At 48.1% G+C, this 12841-nt stretch overlaps 1 protein-coding gene across 1 annotated transcript in view; it reads right to left on the bottom strand.

Annotated features, from left to right (window-relative positions):
• Nucleotides 1-909: 909 nt before the first annotated feature.
• The window catches only part of FBLN1 (fibulin 1), a 120693-nt gene continuing 108761 nt past the window's right edge, over nt 910-12841 (bottom strand). The window contains exon 17 of the mRNA XM_006127754.5: nt 910-2185. Within this exon, the coding sequence (XP_006127816.2) occupies nt 2046-2185 (140 nt within the window). The 3' untranslated portion in view covers nt 910-2045. The remainder of the gene's footprint in view (nt 2186-12841) is intronic.

The following is a 12841-nucleotide window of genomic DNA, read 5'->3' as shown; positions in this document are numbered from 1 at the left end:
AAAAAAAAAAAAGTGGGCTGTATAGGAGTGCAGTAGAGAGACCAAAGTAAAGAAAAGGCTGCAAATGAGTTTTTTCATTACTTTGAACCTAAAATTTATACTTTTACTGTCCCAAAGTTCCTTGTGGTACAACTAACTATAGAGGAAACGAGAAGCCATAAAATACAATATAGAAAAATCAGATGGAATCAGTTTTCCTGATTTTTGATACTGATGTTACTTATTTTTCATGCATTGGCAAGGAGGAGAATTGGATGACCTTATGCATCTTTCTCATCTCCATTTCCTTGGACACTATTAATTCAATATAAATTTTTTCAAAAAACAATTACAATTTGCTATTAATTCCTGAAGACAATGGTTTACCTTGAAATTTGGGGTGTCCAAATATCTCCTTCAGTTTGTTGGATGATGAAAGCCACCAGCTACTTGCTACACCAACGTTTTTCTACTTAAATATGGGAACTATTGAACGACATAAGGAATATTGCCAAGGTAACCATTGAGAACACTGGACGTGTTTTAGATTATCATCGTTTCATGATGGCATCCTGAAAGCTAAATTATGTACAGTAATCTGGGGAATATTCAGAAATTAAGGTGTAATTTCATAGTACCAATCAAGTATTCTTTAGTCAAAATTAGTCTGTGAAAATGTTTTAGTTATAAACTCCCGGTTTGGGCCTGAGGTAGATTAGACTCCCATCGACTTCAATAGGCTTTGAATGAAGAGTCTATATGCTATTTAAAGGGTAAATGTTTCTGGTTAATGAGTGGGTGAATTGGCAGGGTTGTGTTGTGCGGTACTTGTGTGTGTATACATTTCTCAGATAAGCAGGAAAAAGAAGATGCATAGGGTTTCCCCCCCACAAACTTTTTTCTTGAGGATTCTAAGTGACAGACGATAAATAAACATGGAGCTGTTTATTTTCACTTTTGTAATAAAAAGATACATTATTTTCATTACTTGGCTGCCCAGAAAATACATTCAACATTCATTTATTTAAGAGAATTTCATTATATTATGGCATATGCTTTGGTCTGGTGCTCAGAAAAGTCTATAGCTAAACATACTTATTTCGTTACAAAGTTTATAAAGATAGCTCAGTGGTTTGAGCATTGGCCTACTAAACCCAGGCTTGATTTGGGGCAAAAATTTGCCAGGGATGGTACTTGGTCCTGCTGTGAAGGCAGGGGACTGGACTGGATGTCCTTTCCAGTTCTAGGAGATAGGCAATCTCCATTAATAATAGTAGCCTGAAGGTGTTTATTTAGAATTCCAATGTATTGATGAGTATAGTTTGGTGTGTAGGCAATCTGCTGTAAAAATAGGTTAGTTTCAATTAGAGGTATTTGGTTAAATTGGATCCAACATGCTTCATTTATAGTCAAATAGATAAAAATCATGAATGTTTTATTTGATATGTTCAAGGACTTATTTCCTCTTGCTATCTTTACTTCCTTTTGCAGTTCCTCTGGTAACTGCAGCCAAACAACTTTTAAAAATCTTTATGTCACAATTGATTTTTGGGTGCACGACTTAAATTAAATTAAAGGGGCCTGATTTTCAGAGGGTAGATATTTTGGCATTTTTTGAAACTCAGGCCTTTTCTGATATTGGGCACCCAAAAATTTGAGGCAAAATTACTCATTTTTTGAACTTTCTTCTAAGGGTACCATATATTCATCACAATGGTCTGTAGCTAGTTCATTTTGCCCATGTTCTTTATAGCACTGGCTATAGGAACAATAGTTAAGATTTGTCTGAATATAGAGAATGTTCACTTTTAAGCAAATGAGTTCTTTTACACTGTACTTATATATAAACACAGTTAAATCAGGTTCATTTATTTTGCTCCATCCTACATCTAGTCAACATAGCTTGGTAATTATCTTAATTCTTGGTAATTGTCTTAATTCAACTATAATCCAAATGTTAAAAAACAAAACACTATTGGGTTTTACAAACAGGCATATAATATAATAGTTTATGGTAATGATTTTATCTGGAGTGGCTTACTTGTTTGAGATTTCAAAAAGGTCTACTAAAACCAATATTCAGACACAAAGATGTGCACATTCACTATGTTACGATGAGACACAATCGTTCCTATCACATAGTTCATTTCCAGTTTCAGAATGGCATGGAAAGGTCCAACAATGGGCTTCACCTGACGAACTACACCTGTGACAAAAACCAAAAATAGATAATGAAGTATAGTGAATACAGTGATATCAAATGGTTTCAGATTAGCTGTAATCCTTCATTTCTAAAAGATTATATACCATTTTTCAGGATATAGTTTTCAGGATATTTTTTCAAAAATTCCATTAAAATATTTTTATAGAAATCAGTGCAAAATAGTCAACCAGGTTTTTAATACTTTTGATTAACAAGTACATTTATGGAATATTGGTCTGGTTTGAAAACATATAAAAAAGGGCTATATCTGCAATGATTATTCCCCTTTAATATTTTGATCAGCGCCTGCATTTACTAAAAGAGTAATAATGGAAGAAACACTGAACACTCTGCAGTTAGCACTATTTTCTTCCACTTTTTGCCCAAACTATGCTAACTATTTTTCTAAAAATAGAACATAAGACATTGATTTGTTTAAGGAAAGCAAAATTCAGATTATACCAGAGAATGTACAAAGAGGTGCATACATAGAACAGAACACAAAGAATGAATCTTCCACTCTGTTTCAGACAGGAGAGATGACAAGGAACATGGTACCTGATAATAAGCACTTCTCACATACACATCAACAACCACCACCAAACTGCGTATTATAGCAGGCCAAACTAATATAGAAAATCTCATGGAAAGCATTGGAATGGATGGCTGAAAGGAGTTAAATATGTAAGGTGAATAAAGAATATGGCTATTAGAATATGGCTCAGTGGTATTTGAAACATGTTGCTTAGTTTCTAGAACTAATCTGTATCGTTATTACATACCACATTTTAAATCTATCTCTTTTACATTACCTCATCTGTGTTGGGCAATATGATGAACATATAAAATGATAGTGGGTAGGCCCCAGCAGCCAAACAGAATAGCTGCAGAAACTTTGTGCTAAGCCCTTGATCTTACACCCTTAAAGCCAGTGGGAGCTTTGCCCTAAGTCGTTATTACATAGGGTTTGCTCCCATTAACTACATTATTCTCCGTATTAAACACATCATGCAGCTACTGTATTATTAGTACTTGGTCAAAGACATAAATTCAAAGCTAGCTGATCAGCATCAGGAATTTGGTATAGAATCCCCCTTTCAAATACTTGATTATGACAGCTGACATGTTACAGTGGCATTTGATTTGGTAGGAAATATATAGTTTGAGTGGATTATTTTAGATGTATTCCTTTTAGATCTTAGGGGTTATGTTTCAAAGCACAGAGCACAACAGTCTTTATGGAATTCCTAAAGAATTCTTATAGCAGTTCCCTAAGAACACATTGGCTTAAGATCTGATGGTAGAGATAAACGTTTGCTTATGTAGGCTGTCAGCACCTTTTTTCTAGAGCAGCGATGACATTACAGCTCTGTCCTGTTTAAATACTGACTAATATCTTCAGCATGTAGTAAAATAGCAAACTTTTCACCACATTCATTTTGCTTGCCATATTTAATGAATGCACTTCTTTTAAAGCATCCTTTTCCCCTACATTTTTTTTAAAAGTTTTCTTGGCCAGCATCCTGCAACTTGTAAAACTGACTTGTGGTGGCAAGGGCTGTGTAGAAAAAAAAATATCTCTGGAATTCATCTTCCTGTATGGTACAAAGTGTTTTAATAGTGCTACATGACATTGGTGTGGAAATCATCTTCCATCTCAATCATGTGAATGTGCAGTTTTGAAAGCCAATCGCAATCATCTAATATTTAACCCACTTAATTTCTTTTTTTTGATTAGTAACTTTCAGGTGGTAAAGGCTGGGGTTCCTATTTAGTAATCCTTTAATAATTTTAGACTCACCTCTCTAATTAATCCACTAACTCTAAAAGTTAGATTGCACATTGAGACCAATGTAGTCATGCAATTATGTCGAAGATGGTTGATGCTACAGTATAGAACTTCTGAGCATTATTGCAATTGCAGCGAAATGACACTGCCATTGTCTCTTCAGATTCATTCAAATATGTTCTTAATAAAAGACAGAAGAAATTTAAGTTTGCTTTTAGAAGCAGCTCATAGGGCAGAAATAACAAATGTATAGCGTACAGAATGGCAGTTCCTGTATAATTATTTTGCTGCTACTTTTAAATCATGCCTAATAGGGGACTCAGCACTGAATACGGCATATATGAAACAGTTATGTACAGAAAATTGAAGTGTGATGTTTTTGTTAAAAGTGGCTATGGTAAAATTATGGGGAATGTGTTATACCATATATTCTTTCAATATTTTTTTATTTGTATCTATTTTAGATTTGGATACATAATAAAAGGGTTGCCCTTGCAATAAATTACAAAACAGAAATAAAATTAAACAGACAGCAGACACAAAACTCCTTCATTAAATGTTGAGGATCTGCTTGAACATACTTTCTTACAGGTGATATAGGTGAAGCTAAACCCTCTCTAATCTGATTTCTGGATAGGCTTCCCTGCTGCCCTGCATTAGAATTTTATGATGCGTGAAAAAAATTAACTGTAAAATGATATATTGGACAAACACATGCAATAGGAACACCTACTGTACAATAATCAGTAACATTTGCTCTTCAACAGTTTCTATTTCGGCCTTTTGATAAGAAGGGATACATGGAACAACTGATCCTTTTCCTCCAACAAGCACAGATGAAAACCATGCAGCAAAGCTGCTGAAAAGCCTGTAATGTGGCCTTAAAGGCCCAAAGGCTATTCAGTTATCTGGATTCCAGTAAAATCAACAACAGTTGTCCTGGAAGCTCTTTTGAGAAATCACTGCAGATCATGAGCCATAATTTGCCATCAGTTTATAAGAAGGCTCTGTGTCCTGGGGCAAGTCTTTATGGGGGTGGGGTGAAGCTGTAGTAACCCCAAGGTTACATCACTCTGTGGTTGTCCCCAGCCACAAGGCAAGGTGGCCGTGTGTCCAGAGTTAGTAGGGCAACCCTGGGCTGCAGGGAAGTGTGGCCTAGCAGTCAGAAGCACTATATAGCAGCCTCTAGGTAAAAGATAGTGAAGCCCAATGACCAGGGTCAATATATAGCAGCTCTTAGATGTAAGGCAGTGTTGCCCAGTGGCCAGTACTCCAGAGAAGGAGAGGGCCAGACCCAGGGCCCTAACAGTGGCAGAATGGTTCCCCACCAAGTCAGTGGGGAATCCCACTGAAATATGCTAATCTCACTCGGGTGAGAGACGCAACTCGCTTATCCTCCCTGGGTCACTTCCTTCCATGTTTCTTGCTCTTGTGGGGTCTCCAGAGTCTTGGAGAAACTTTGGGGTCAGCTCTAATCTCCCTAGAGTATCTGAAGGTGCTTGGGTGCTTGTCTGGGCTTGGGAATTTATGGCTTCTGTGGTTCAGGTTCCAGACCGTTCCACAATATGAGTTGTCACAGCATGTTCTTCCTCCTCAGCAATCCCTCCTGACTGAACTGGGCTGCTCCCTTTTGTACTGTGGTGGCAGCTAGAGCTTGCCCAGCAATGTCTGCGGACGTGGCTTCGGCAGCCAAGAGTGCTGCCTTAATCCCTTTTCCTCCAGGGTGGGGTCAGTTTGCCCCATCACACACCCTCCCCCTCAAGAGGGCACCATTCGATGTTCTTCCTCAGCCTCTCTAACCTACTTTGAAAAGAAGTCGGCATTAGTGGGTGCCTTACCCAGTCGATGGAAGACTCAGAAACCCAGCTATAGGGGGAAGGCATGATTCAGACTTTGATGTCTTTTGTGCTGCTAAAGTGTGTGATCTACTCATTTGTTGAAAGGTGCTCCCTAGCAAGTAATAGCACAGGGTCTCCACTGCCAGTTTCACAGACAGTGCCTCTTTCCCAATGGTCAAATATCGAGTCCCACTGGAGAATAGTTTCCTGCTCAGGTTTACGACTGGGTGTTCCCGATTGGTTTCTTTTGGAAGGATAGTCCCAATGCAGTCTCTAATGCATCTCTCTATATGATGAAAGGCCTCAAAAAAAATCAGAGTGGGCTACAATGCTCCTCAGCTTCCTGTTCCTTCAGTGTCTGGAAGGCCTCCTGACATCTCCTGGACCACCTGACCTCCTGCGGTTGCAAATTCTTGGTCAGTTCCAAGAGAGGGCAGCTAGCATTGCAAAATCTGGTATGAAGTGGCAATAGTACCCTTCCAGTCCTAGGAATTGTCTCATTTGCCTCTTTGTTGTGGGGGCAGGCCAGTATCTTTTAAGGCTTATACCTTAACTACCAGGAACCTCAACTTCCCCCAACCCACTGTGCACCCCAGGTATGTCACCTCCCATTGGCCAAGGTGACATCTGGCTGGGTTCACCATGAGTTCGGCCTCTTTTAGGGCTCTCAGAACATTGGTGATGTGCCAGATGTGGTCATTCCAGATGGTGCACTAGATCACAAATGTCTGCACAGCACCTACAAATGTCTACACAGCACCCTCAACTCGAAATAAGATATTCAATTTGTGCTACACAAATTGCATATCTTATCTCAAATGTATTTCGAAATAGCTTATTTTGAAATTGGGCACGTTTACACAGTGCCAAATTTCAAAATAACACACTATTTCGAGCCATTCCTTATGCCTCGTGCGACGAGGTTTTACTGGGATGGCAAAATAGCGCAGCCATTATTTTTTAAAATATTTTGAAATAAGAGGCGGCTTGTGTAGACGCAGGGTAGCTATTTCGGGATACCCTATCATAGTTGATCCTCCAAGGTCTTTCCCTTTCTGTGGTCATTTTAAGTGGGAAAAGTGCTATGGAATCTGAATTACCTCCATGCCCCGACAATGACTGTCGTGCTTTGCACCCACTTTACACATATGTAGATGACTACACAGGGGGCAGTGTTTGAGAACCAGGCCCTATGTATTTAATATGTACATGTAGCTATTAGTATCAACAGGACCATCCCTAGAGGGGTATGAGCCCAGGGAGAATCCCCTATCTGCCTTAAGCCTCAACCCTGCCCTACCTCTGCTCTATCCCCACCCCAACCCCACTCTGCCCTTTCCTCCAAGTCCCCACCCCGTTACGCTTCATTCCACCCCTTTCCCAAAGTCCCTGATCCTTCCTCTCCTGAGCAATGCTGGTGGGGGGGGGGGGAGGGGAGAAGGGTTGGTGGTACCACCATCAACTCCCACACTGCCCAGACCCCTGTCCCCCTGAAGCGGGAGTGGAGAAGAGTGGGCTCCAGCCCCGCCCAGGCCCTATATCCCCTGAAGAGTAGGGTCCCCCAGGATTGTGGTCACTACCCTGAACCATCCAATGGCTCAGAATATCCATTGCTATTTGAAAAGCTTGCATCAGAGATCCCATCCTAAATTGCCACACTTCGTACTCCTGACTGCTTTTAAATGAAGCAGATTTATCAGTCTCTGCAGCATGTGCACAAACGGGTTGTTTCACTGTGCATTTTGGCAGGCCAAAGTAGAGTTCAGCTTTGTGGTCTGGCTTCTTCCAGCATTTTTAGTGAATATGAAATACAAAAGCATACTTTCCAGTACCAGGAAGGGTAGAATTCTGAACACACTCAAGAGTCAGGAATTGCAGGAAGAAAGCTGCCAGCTTCTGATCTCACTTACCAGTAACAGAGTAGCAATGTTGGTCGCCACGGAGTTACTCGTAAGTGGCAGTGGCGCAACTCAGATCAGAATCGGGTCCAACAATCTCATAGCAGCCCAGACTGGCCCATGAGGAGTTCAGTTTGGGATGGGGACAAAACAGCATACTCAGAAAATGGCTTGAAAACGTAATGAAGTGATCTCTAATGCTAGCACCATACGGTACATTCTGTGAACTAGACTGAAGCTAGTCTACACACACACACACACACACACACACACACACAAAAGAGAGTAAATTTATGTAAATATAGGGAGGTCTGCTAGTCCCCTTCCTTTCCTGAAATACAGAAGTTTGCCATGTAAATCGGAGTTAAGCAGTTAGATCAATATAACCTTAGGTTGCATTAATCTCAGTCAGGGGCAACATGTGCAGGGCATGAGATACCATGGGCAAGGAGGCAGCCCAGTGGCTACTGGGGGATTGGCTCTGGCAGCAAGGGTCATGCCCCTCCCCTCCTCTGTTCACTCCCTGGAGGAAAGCACAACAATGTGACCCTAGCTCACTTTGCTCTCTCAGCACATTACTCCTGGGGAGGGCACAGAACTGCCCCTCAGTGACCAGCAGGAAGCAAAGTGACACAGCCGGGGGAGCAGAGTGAGCTGGGGCTGCATTGCTCCTCTTCTCCCCCTTTGCTGCCAGTGAATGTGTGGGGGGGGGGCGACCACTGCTGCTGGCACCACATCCCCCCGCTAGACTCCGAGGCGGCATTGATTGGGGGGGCAAAAGCCTTGGGGGAAGAGGCATGGTAGGGAAGAGGCCGGGCAGGTCAAAGTAGGGGTGGGGTGAGGTTGAGAGAGGCAGAGCAGCAGTGGGGAAGAGGCAGGACCTAGGGTAGAGGAGGTTATCCTGGCCCTTCCCAGGGCTATGGGTGGCATGGGGAGGAGTAATTGGGGGGTGGTCATGCGGACGGTGCCCCCCATATCTCTCATGTCACCCTTGATGCCAAATCAATTTACAATGCCCTGACTATTACCAATCTCATCCTTGTAAAGTTCCATCCCCAAGGTTCCATCCCTAAGGTTGGTTAAACCTCCAGGATTATCCTGGAGTTCCCAGGAAATAAAGATTAATTTTTAATTATAGATTATGTCACGTGATGAAGCTTTCAAGAATACATCCGGCCAAAATTTGCAACCTGAGCGCCCCCATGTAGAATTGATGAAGAGCACACACACTCAACTAGTACAATCACTGTCACTGCTGAGTTTCCTAGTTGCACCCTGTGCATCTCTCTGGGTATGTCTACACTACAAAGTTAGTTCGAACTAACGGACGTTAGTTCGAACTAACTTTCCTAGGCGCTACACTAGCGCTCCGTTAGTTCGAACTTAATTCGAACTAACGGAGCGCTTAGTTCGAACTAGGTAAACCTCATTTTACGAGGACTAACGCCTAGTTCGAACTAGCTAGTTCGAACTAAGGGCTGTGTAGCCCTTTAGTTCGAACTAGTGGGAGGCTAAGGCTTCCCAGGTTTCCCTGGTGGCCACTCTGGCCAACACCAGGGAAACTCTATTGCCCCCCTCCCGGCCCCGGAGCCCTTAAAGGGCCATGGGCTGGCTACTCACTTTGTGCCAGTTGCAAGGCTGCAAGCACCCGTGCCTGCACAGCCTGCACCTGCCACAGCATGACCCAGCCATCCGAGGGCTCCCAGCCCTCCACTGCTCCCCAGGACCAGCCTGGCAGCTCCCGGGAGCCTGCCCGGGGGTGCAAAAGGCGGGCGCCCGCCTGGTCAAGTGCGGAGATCGTGGACCTCATCGAGGTTTGGGGGGAAGCCTCCAATGTCCACGATCTCCGCACTAGCCACCGGAATGCGGCCGTCTACGGATGCATGGCTGCCAGTCTGGCCGCCAGGGGCCACCAGCGCAGCCGGGAGCAGGTGCGCTGCAAAATTAAGGACTTGCGGCAGTCCTACTCCCGGGCTTGCCTGCCAGGGGCCAACCCGGAGGCCTGCCCCCACTTCCATGCCCTGGACCGCATCCTGGGGCCTCATGCCGTCCCTGCCCCCCGGGACGTGATTGACCCCGGGGCAGAGGGACCGCTCCTGGACACGGAGGAGGAGGAAGAGGGCTCTGAGAGCCAGGAGCCTGCCGCCAGCCTGCCCAGGACCCGGGACCCCCGAGGCACGCCACAGACCCGCTCGCCTGCATCGTCAGAGGCCGGGGAGGCGTCCACCTGTGAGTACCCTCGTGTTCCCCTTATGTGTACGGGGGGCTGGGGCGAGAGGGAGCCCCGGGACCGTGCGCCTGGGCCTTGCCCACCACGGAGCAGCAGCTGGGGATCCTGCAGGGGCCCTGGCCTTGCAGAGGGGAGCTGGGTTTCACACACCTGGGCCCCTGGGGAAATTGACCGCTGGTCTTCTTGCACCACAGCTGCAGCACCTGGGCCTGCAGGGCGCACCACACCGCCTGCAGCAGCCGCCCGCGCCCGGGCAAGCAGGACAGCCAGGAACCAGGAGGACTACCAGAGGCGGCACCTCCGGTTCCTGGACCGACAGCTCCGTCTCCAGGACCACTGGGTCCAGGAGGACCTCAGGCTGCGCCGGAGGAGTCTGGAGGCCCTGGAGGAGCAGGGCCGTGCCCTGCGAGGCCACCTCCAGAGCCTGCTAGACCGCTTTCCATTTCCTCCTCCCCCCGGCTCCCCCTCTTGCTCCCCCTCTTGCTCCCCCTGCTCCCCCTGCTCCCGCTCCTGCTTCCGCTCCTGCTTCCTCCACACCCCCTGTCCCCTCTGCCCCCCCCTCCACAACCATTCCCCACCGACGCCCCCGGACCCGCAGTGTGGCGAGACGGGAGAGGCAGCCGGACTCCCACCCCTGAGCTTTCCTTTCCTTTCCCTTCCTCCCTTCCCTCCCCTCCCCTCCCCTTCCAGCTCCCTCGTCCCAGGTTTCCCCCTCCCTTCTCCCACCTTCATTCCTCCCTCCCCCCACCCCAGTTCTGTGAAATAAACAGACGTTTATGTTTGAAAAACAGGTGTCTTTATTTGACAGTAGGTAGGGAGGGGAAAGGGGAAGGGGGGGGGTAGGGTGGAAGAAGGCCCCAGTGGGGCATGCAGGGAGAGGTCAGTCCTCCTCCTCCACCTGGAAGCTCTCCCGCAGGGCTTCCCGGATCCGGATGGCCCCCCGCTGGGCTTCCCGGACGGCGGCGGTGCGGGGCTGACCGTAGTGTCCAGCCATGCGGTCAGCCTCAGCCATCCAGGCTGGCAGGAAAGCCTCCCCCTTCCACTCACACAAATTGTGGAGCACACAACATGCCGCCACCACGGGAGGGATGTTGTGCTCGGCCAGGTCCAGACGGGTGAGGAGGCATCGAAAGCGGGCTTTCAGTCGCCCGAAGGCCCCCTCCACCACGATGTGGGCCCTGGTCAGCCTGTTATTGAAGACCTGGCGGGAGGGATTGAGGTGCCCCGTGTAGGGCTTCATGAGCCACGGCTGCAGTGGGTAGGCGGCATCCCCCACCAGGCAGACGGGCATGTCCACGTCCCCGACCCTGATGTGGCGGTCGGGGAAGAAGGTCCCGTCCTGCAGCCGCTGGCACACGGAGGAGTTCCGGTACACCCGTGCGTCGTGTGCTTTGCCGGACCAGCCCACATTTATGTCCGTGAACTGGCCCCGGTGGTCACACACGGCCTGCAGGATCACGGAGAAGTACCCCTTTCTGTTGACATACCGGGACGCCTGGAGTTCTGGGGCACGGATGGGGATGTGCGTCCCGTCGATGGCCCCCCCGCAGTTGGGGAAGCCGAGGGCGCCGAATCCCCGGATGACGGCGTCCGGGTCGGCGAGGCGGACCACCCTGCGGAGCAGCACCCGGTTGATGGCCTTGACCACCTGCGGAGAGAGACACAGCAAAGCGCCAATCAGTGGGGCGCCCAGGTGGCTGGGAGCGTGCGTGCCCTGGCAGTGCCCCGCGCCCCACTCCCAGAAGCAACCCCCCTGGCAGCGTGTAGTATGGCCGGGACAGCCCGACCCCTCCGGTGCGGGGCGCTTTCGCCTCCTCCCGCCCCCCCCTTTGTCCCTGGGGCGGCCCATCCCCTCCTCGCAGCCCCCCTCCCCCCCGGCTCGGTGGCCGACGAGCGCCGTACCTGCATGAGCACCGCTCCGACGGTGGATCTCCCCACGCCGAACTGGTTCCCGACGGATCGGTAGCTGTCCGGCGTGGAGAGCTTCCAGAGGGCGATGGCCACCCGCTTCTGGAGGGGGATGGCGGGTCTCATGCGAGTGTCCCTTCTTTGCAGGGCAGGGGCAAGCCACTCGCAGAGCTCCAGGAAGGTGTCCCTCCTCATCCTAAAGTTCTGGGTCCACTGTCGGTCGTCCCAGCGCTCCAGGACGATGCGGTCCCACCAGTCGCTGATGGTGTCCAGACGCCAGATGTGGCGGGGCACGCCGGTGCCGGGGCGCCGCTGCGGCTCCTCCACGGCCCCCAGGGCGGCCAGGTGGAGAGGCAGGGGGCTGACGTTCCCCAGGTGGTGCCAGGCAGCCTCGAGCCATTGCTGGCAGGCTTGCAGCAGCAAGTCCAGAAAGTGCACCAGAAGGTGCAGGGCGAGCCGTGGCTCCTTGTTGCCACCTGCGGCGGTCCCCCCCGAAGGGAAGCACCGACACAGACGGGCACAGAGACCGACGCTTTGCTGTCCCTCGGCGAGGTTGGGAAGCAAGCAGGAAAAGCTGAGAACCGGCTGTCCGGGGGTCCCTTTAAGCACGAGCCTCAGATAGCCTCAGACAGCAGCCACACAAAGCAACTGCTGACCTGATGCCCTGCCAGAACCGGTTTCAGCCGCCCTTAAATGCCCCCTGCGTCCAATCAGTGTGGATGCGCTAGTTCGAATTAGCAAAACGCTAGTTCGAACTAGTTTTTAGTTCTAGATGCGTTAGTTCGAATTAGCTTAGTTCGAATTAACTAATTCGAACTAAGTTAGTTCGAACTAGCGCTGTAGTGTAGACGTACCCTCTGATATTTGCAAGGAAACTGCTGCACCCTGATGAATGATAAGATTGCCATGAAAGCTAGCTGCAAGCTGGAGTGATGCTCCATTTGCCTCTGATGCTAGAGTCTCAAAGTACACTTGAAGGGTAACTCTGCAACTGAT

The sequence above is a fragment of the Pelodiscus sinensis genome, chromosome 1 (genome assembly GCF_052426305.1).
Source record: "Pelodiscus sinensis isolate ZL-2025 chromosome 1, ASM5242630v1, whole genome shotgun sequence".
Classification (NCBI taxonomy): Eukaryota; Metazoa; Chordata; order Testudines; family Trionychidae; genus Pelodiscus; species Pelodiscus sinensis.
The sequence above is the reverse complement of the archived record's forward strand: the minus strand, read 5'-3'. Positions and strand labels throughout refer to the sequence as shown.